General features: G+C 42.7%; 1 protein-coding gene across 5 annotated transcripts in view; it reads left to right on the top strand.

The window, feature by feature from the left end:
* The first annotated feature begins 4,971 nt into the window (after window positions 1–4,971).
* The window catches only part of MTMR9 (myotubularin related protein 9), a 131,393-nt gene continuing 129,429 nt past the window's right edge, over window positions 4,972–6,935 (top strand). The window contains exons 1-2 of one of the 5 annotated variants that reach the window (XM_003412449.4): window positions 4,972–5,211; window positions 5,920–6,138. In XM_003412449.4, the coding sequence (XP_003412497.1) occupies window positions 5,957–6,138 (182 nt within the window). In that variant the 5' untranslated portion in view covers window positions 4,972–5,211; window positions 5,920–5,956. Of the gene's footprint in view, window positions 5,212–5,293; window positions 6,139–6,935 lie in introns of those variants that run through there. The other 4 variants (XM_064272619.1, XM_023550963.2, XM_023550962.2 and 1 more) reach the window with 4 other exon arrangements.

Raw genomic sequence — 6,935 nt, 5'->3', positions numbered from 1 at the left:
TCCCAGGTGATGCTGTGTGTACCTCTCCTTGCATCCGTGTTCAGCAAGCAAGAATTTCCAGGTATCCAGCTGTTGATCACTTAGTTACAGTGATGATCAGCAGATGTCTCCATGGAAAAGGTACATTTTTCTCTTTGTAATTACTTAGTGATCTGTGGAGTGATACTTGTGGATTCAAGCCAAGCTCAAGCCACCTGCTGTTGAGTCGATTCTGACTCATCTTGTGAATCTGACCTCTAAATTGGCCATCTTTGAAAGACAAAAAAAAAAACAAAAAAAAAAACCCAAAAAACAGGGAAAAAGAAAAGCAGAGAAAAAGAAAATGAAGGACAGTGGAGGAAAATCAAAGAGAGAGAAAATAAATAGAGGAAGACAATGGGAATGGAAGTTGAGGGGGGGCATAGCCTATTAGGCAAATTAAAAAAAAACCCCAATGCCGTCGAGTCATAAATAAAACGATGTACCACATTTAAAGTTATATATATAAAAAAGCCTCCCTTAAATAGTGTGAGGAAAGAAGAAATGTGAAGGAGGAGTGATGAAATACGCTGAGGCCACAGGTTGCTTCACCACTTTATTGAACACTAGCCCTGATTTGTGTAGTGGTTAAGTGCTGTGGCTGCTAACCAAACGGTCAGCAGTTCGAATCCGCCAGGCGCTCCTTGGAAACTCTATGGGGCAGTTCTACTCTGTACTATAGGGTCGCTATGAGTCGGGATCGACTCAATGGCACTGGGTTTGGTTTTTGGTTTAGCCCTGATTTAAATTCCGTGATAATAACATAAACCCCAGATGTAATCAATTAGCATTGTTGACATTCCCACCTAGTTAATTTTCCTACTTCTTAATTATGCCTTTATTTTAGATGTCTCTTTATTTTAATTATATCCAGTTATATGTAATTGCATATTCTTACCTCATTTCACTATGGCTGTAAGTAGAAAAGTACTTTGCCAGAAAAGTGCAGTGACATTCCAAGTATTCACTTTCTCTCCTTAGTTGCCAGTGTATATAGCAGAAGTTATGTCCATATATACATTTTCCCTAGTATCGACAGGGTTACTGGGGCACAAATTATTTGACACTCTTCCTATTGATAGATGTGGTCTATGTTCACTCCCCTTGAAACTGAGTGGGCTTCTGTGACTATTTGTAAAATAACGTAAGGTGGAAGTGTAAGGGGCAGAGCTTGCACTCGGGTAAGAAAGAGAGGAAATTGCCTCTACGGGGTCCCTGACTTGGCTGTTAAACATTAACAGGGAGAGGGGGAGGGCTTACACTTGAGAAAGAAAGAGGAAATGGTCTCTACAGGGGTCTCTGACTAGGCAATTAAATGTTAACAGGAGGAAGTAAGAGAAAAAGGGTATAAAACCCTAAGAAAACAAGTGAGTGTATCGGGGCACTCAAACTCTCTATCTGAGTAGCCCGCTTGACACTCCCTGGTCAAGTGTACTTTCACTAATAACCCTCTGCTAGCTTGACACTATTTGTCTCAGTGTTCGAATTCTTTCCTCCACCAAAGACAAGAACCGAGGACATTTTCTCCAGTAACAGAAGTAACTTTATGTGTAAGGTAGGAGTAGCATTATGGGACATCTGAGTCTAGGTCATAAAATCCATACTACCTTTCCCTGCTTTCATCAAAACACTGCAAAAATATGTGCAATAATATCTGAAGTCACTCAAATTGGAGTGGGAGTGGGAGGAGAGGTCAGGGTGGAATTGAAAAAAAAAAAAACCAAACCTGTTGCCAACGAGTCGATTCTGACACACAGCGACCCTAAAGGACAGAGTAGAACTGCCCCATAGGGTTTCCAAGAGGCACCTGGTGGATTCGGACTGCCGACCTTTTGGTCAGCAGCTGTAGCTCTTATGCCACCAGGGTTTCCAATATATTAAGTAAATACAGGGTATCTTTTCAACAAATACACATTGAGCGGCTACTAGGTAGCTATTACCTACCAACTAGGTGCTGCGCATACAACAATCAAGAAGTGGTCCTTGCTCTTAAGGACTTTACCATTTAGTGGACTATTATGGACACATAAAGAGTCAATTTCAATACAGTTTAGCAAGTTTAATCAGATACAGTAATTAAGGTGGGCTTAAGTCACATGGAGGCCTGGTGGAGCAGTGGTTAAGAGTCACCACAAGCAACGGCTGCTAACCAAAAGGTCGGCAGTTTGAATTCACCTGCTGCTCCTTGGAAACCCTATTTAAGATGCTGATCAGCTGATCACTGCCCAAGAGGCTAAATCGCACAGGGCCTTATAAGTTAAAAAAAAAAAAAAAAATTTAGACCACCACAAGGGCTTTAGCCACCTTATGGAAAATGGGTTGTAGGGGAAACCCACTGGGAGAAAAACCCGAAAACCAAGCCCGTTGCCGTCGAGTCAATTCTGATTCATAGTGACCCTATAGGACAGAGTAGAACTGCCCCACAGAGTTTCCAAGGAGCACCTAGTGGTTTCAAACTGCTGACCTTTGGCTATTAGCCATAACACTTAACCACCAGGATTTCCTGGGAGACTAGACACCAATTAAGAGGTTTTTACTGTTAACTAGGTGAGAAATGATGGAGGTTTTTAATGTAACTAGGTGAGAAATGATGGTGGTCTGAACTAAGGTAATGACGTACAGGAGGGAGAGAAGTAGAAGAATTCAAGAGGTATTAGAGGATAGAGTCCATAGATTGGTGATTGATTTGCTTGGGAAATGAAGGAGAGGGAGGATGCAACATTAGGTTATCAGGCTTGCTTCATTTGCCAACAGTTGAATACATAACAATAAAACACATGGAGAACAGCTGCTTATCAATAGCAAACACAGGCAGTGTCGTCTTTATTTTAAATGCTCCTGTTATTTTTGGCAATTATAGAACTGCTTTCTTCAAACTACTTTTAAACTGCCTCGATTTCTGCTTGAGACTTATCAGGGAAACACAGAGCCAGGAATGTAGTAAGTCTGTACCTCAAAGTTTGGCACTTGCTCTCTTATTTTGTTCACTAGCTGTTTTGGGTGTATTGGTCTCTCTAAATTAGCTACCACTTCTTGAGGGTAGAAACCCTGGTGGCGTAGTGGTTAAGTGCTACGGCTGCTAACCAAAGGGTTGGCAGTTCAAATCCACCAGGCACTCCTTGGAAACTCTATGGGGCAGTTCTACTCTGTCCTATAGGGTCGCTATGAGTCAGAATCGAATTGACAGTACTGGCTTTAGCTTGGTTTGGTTTTCTTGAGGGTAAGGACCATGTTTGTATTCCCCATAGAGCTGATGACCAAGTAGGCACTTAATAAATGCTAGTTAACTATTTGACTGAATAGCGTCTAGATAGTTACATAACAATGTCATCTGCTATCTCATAGAACGATGATAAAAATAACAACTGTAGGGTGGTAAGTGTTTTACATGCATTAGGAATGCCATCAATTTCTCTGGATTATCAGAATCCTCTGAGACACTTATTTCCCGGCACTCTGGACAACAATGTGTTTGACCATAGCCTCACTGAATTATTTTAATAGCACGGAAGCCTGTCCCATTACTGTTGAACTTGACTGCCATCTACTGTTCATATAGTAAAGTAATATTTTGTGCCACCCCTCATTATTTACTATTGCATTTTTGTTTTCCCCAGAAAGCTTTCTATGTTGAGTTTTTAAACACAGTATATGTAATTTTATAATAATTCCTTGTGCTTCATGGTAATAGTCTAGCATGATATTGACATTTTTCTCTTGTGGTCAAGAGCTTTTGGCTTTATAGGATATTAAACATTTTTTACTTAATGACATTCTGGTCTTTTCATAGCTTTTTTTTTTTTTCAAGAAAACTAAAAGAAGGTCATGAAGAATTTTTCATTACCATAAATGTCATTAAATTGGACATCTATCTTGGCCACACTTCAGACTGTAAATCTTATTCATCCTTCGGCTTCCTGTTTTCAAATGTTAACCTTTCTGTAAAGCTTTCCCTGATTCTTTAAGTTGTGAGTAAATTCTCCCTTCCACAATTAGTAACTGTTATAATGAATCAAACAAAGGAAGATGAAATTGCCTGTACTTTTTAAAAAGCTTTATGAATTTTTCTCATTCTCCCTTCTCTTGGTTCCTATTTTTCTTTTGCAGACAAATAAGCTAAACTGGATTCTCCTTGTAACAATCTTGTAAATTTTTTTTTTTTTTTAAAGAATAGAACATTTTGGAAGGACAGCCAAGTGTTGGGTAATCTAATGAAATTTGTGGCAGTTTACCCTGAGACAGGCCCCCCACAGTGCTGTATTCTTCACCTGGCTTCCTCCCCTATGTGTTGTATTGCAAAATCGTTTTTTTTTCCTTTTGCTGGGCTCCCCTACCTCAGCTTTGCATTTGAACCCTGCTTTTGCTTGGAGGTTGTATGTAAACCTCATGTGCCTGCATAATATGATTAAGAATGTTGCTGGCAAACTTGTATTAACTCCCTACTTGTAAATCCCTTTAAAAGTAACTTACCTGCCCGCTCTTGGCAGCAGTAAACTCCGACTGACTCCATTTCCTTGTACAGCGAAATAAAGGTACCTTTCTTGTTCTCACCCCAGTCTCTCATTTATTGGCCAATACGAGTCATGCTAAGTAAGAACCTGGGGTTTCCACCCGTAACAACTTCGTCTCTGAATATTGTCGACTTCAGCCAATTCACTGTATTTAGGCACCAGTGAGGATTTCAAAGATTAATGAAGTGACAGCAGACCAGGACTCAAACCCTTGCGTATTTTCCCTTTATTACCTATTTTAGAATAAAACGGTCAGTTCAAAAAGGTGGGGAACAAGCAAGGAGAAATTACTGGAGTAAATTTCTGGCATAATTTAGATGTCCGGGAGTAGTTCGGAAGGAGTGTACTTAATGGGGAGGCTGTGTGTGGAGTGACCAATGCATAAATTTAGGATGACGTACCGGGTCTGCTACAATTAACTATGCCGCCTCTAGCAAGTCACTTTAGTTTCCTCATTGGATCGATCACTTAACTTCCTCTTCAGTACATTGCATGTAACGTCTATCAAGGTCTCTCTCATAGGCATTTATATGCTTTTTCTCTTTTCTTGTTCAAGGTCACACAGCCATGGGGCGAAGCTCTCTGGAAGTTTGCGGCGTCCGACCCTGTGTTCCCTCCCTCTCACTTGACGGTTACAATCACTGATTCGATCCCATACTTGCCATCTCTTCACGGCGAACGGGTGAGATCTTCAGTTCAGGCCACTCCACGCTCTGAAGACTGCTGGAGGCGGGGGGCCGGGGGGTAGGGAGGACTGCTCAAGTTAAAAAAGGTAGAGCAGGGACCTCTTACCGTCGTCCCATCTTTCCGGGCGTTTTCCGATAACGAACATTTGGGAGAGGACGGAGGGCGCGAAGGCAAATAAAAATTTGTTCCGGTAGGAACACAAATTGTCGGTTCTGTGTTTGCGGAGGCATTTTCATCGGACCTGTACGGGACCAACTTCCGGCTCAGACATCTCATTCTTTGCAGTTTCTGGCTCCGCTCCTTCCGCCCAGAATTGCTCTAGGCTTGTGCTGTGAGCATCTACTTCCGCCAGGAGTACTTTGAGGCTTGGGCTTGAAATTGTCTCCTTCTTTCCTTGGCACTGGGTTCCTTAAGCCCGCCCATTGGAGGCCGGGCCCCCCGGGTGGCGGCGACGGCTGCTGGGCCTGTTGCAGAGCGTTTTCTGTGGCAGAGTCCTGGGCCTGGTGATAGGGAGGACCGGTAGCGACCCCTGGGCCTGACCCAGCCCCAGTCTTCCCGCAGCTGGTGACGGTGGCCCTCGGCCTTGCTGCGTGCACTCCAGCTTCGGGCGGGGCATCCCTCCCCGGTTCCCGCCCCACCGGCCTGCCCAGAGCCTGGGTATTCTCCTCAACCCTGCGGTGTTGTAACCGCTTTGCATCTCCAGGACTCGCCAGTCCCCTGGTTCCCGCCGCTGGAGGAACATGGAGTTTGCAGAGCTGATTAAGACCCCACGGGTGGACAATGTGGTGCTGCACCGGCCTTTCTATCCGGCCGTCGAGGGGACCCTGTGTCTGACGGGCCACCACCTGATCTTGTCTTCCCGACAGGACAACACAGAGGAGCTGTGGCTAATGCATTCAAACATCGACGCCATCGATAAGCGGTGAGTGTTCATACCACCCCCTATTTTTCGGGGAACTGGGGATCCTTAGGTGGACGCCTAAGGGAACGCTTCCCAGTGTTTTCCTTGCATACTGTCACCTTACCAGCCGGAGAAATGTGCATTCTTTGACCTAGATTCAGGGTTAGAGTTTTAGAAAGTAGAAGAACACTTAAATGGAATAGTTCGTCTGTATTAAATCCGAATGGAATTCTTACGGTTATCATGTGATTGTTACCCTGGTTATCATTTTTGGTGCATAACACCGTTTAGGTGGATTTTCAGCGTCGTCTTTTGTTATTCCTGGCCTATCATATTCCTTGAATCGTTATTGTTAATCACAGCTCATGAATTTGTGATTAAGTGTGATTTAGGTAAAGTCTCTAGTTACCTAAAGGGTAACTCAGAGAACTGAGTATGTAATTATCAGACTGTCTAAATTCCACCCCCCCCCCCCACCAAATATATTTAACTTATCACATTTCTTCTTACCTTCTGGGTCTTCAGTTGAATACTTTTTTTAAAGGAGATTATAATGTTTTCTATTCATCTTTATTCATTTCTGCTTTTGGAAAGAACAGGGTACCAACTAATTAACCACTTTGTTTTTGCACTTCAGAATTTATTTTTCTGAGGCAGTGTATCAGAATCATAATTTCCTCTCAAAGTTATAGTTCCTTCCTCAGATGAAATCCTATTTCCCCAAAGGCTCTGTGTCCTCTAGGCAGGTGAAAGTAAATTGATTTATCTAATTTACACTAAAGTGTAAGTGAATGGCAGTAGCGTTTTCTATTCTCAAG

The sequence above is a fragment of the Loxodonta africana genome, chromosome 19 (genome assembly GCF_030014295.1).
Source record: "Loxodonta africana isolate mLoxAfr1 chromosome 19, mLoxAfr1.hap2, whole genome shotgun sequence".
NCBI lineage: Eukaryota > Metazoa > Chordata > Mammalia > Proboscidea > Elephantidae > Loxodonta > Loxodonta africana.
The sequence above is the reverse complement of the archived record's forward strand: the minus strand, read 5'-3'. Positions and strand labels throughout refer to the sequence as shown.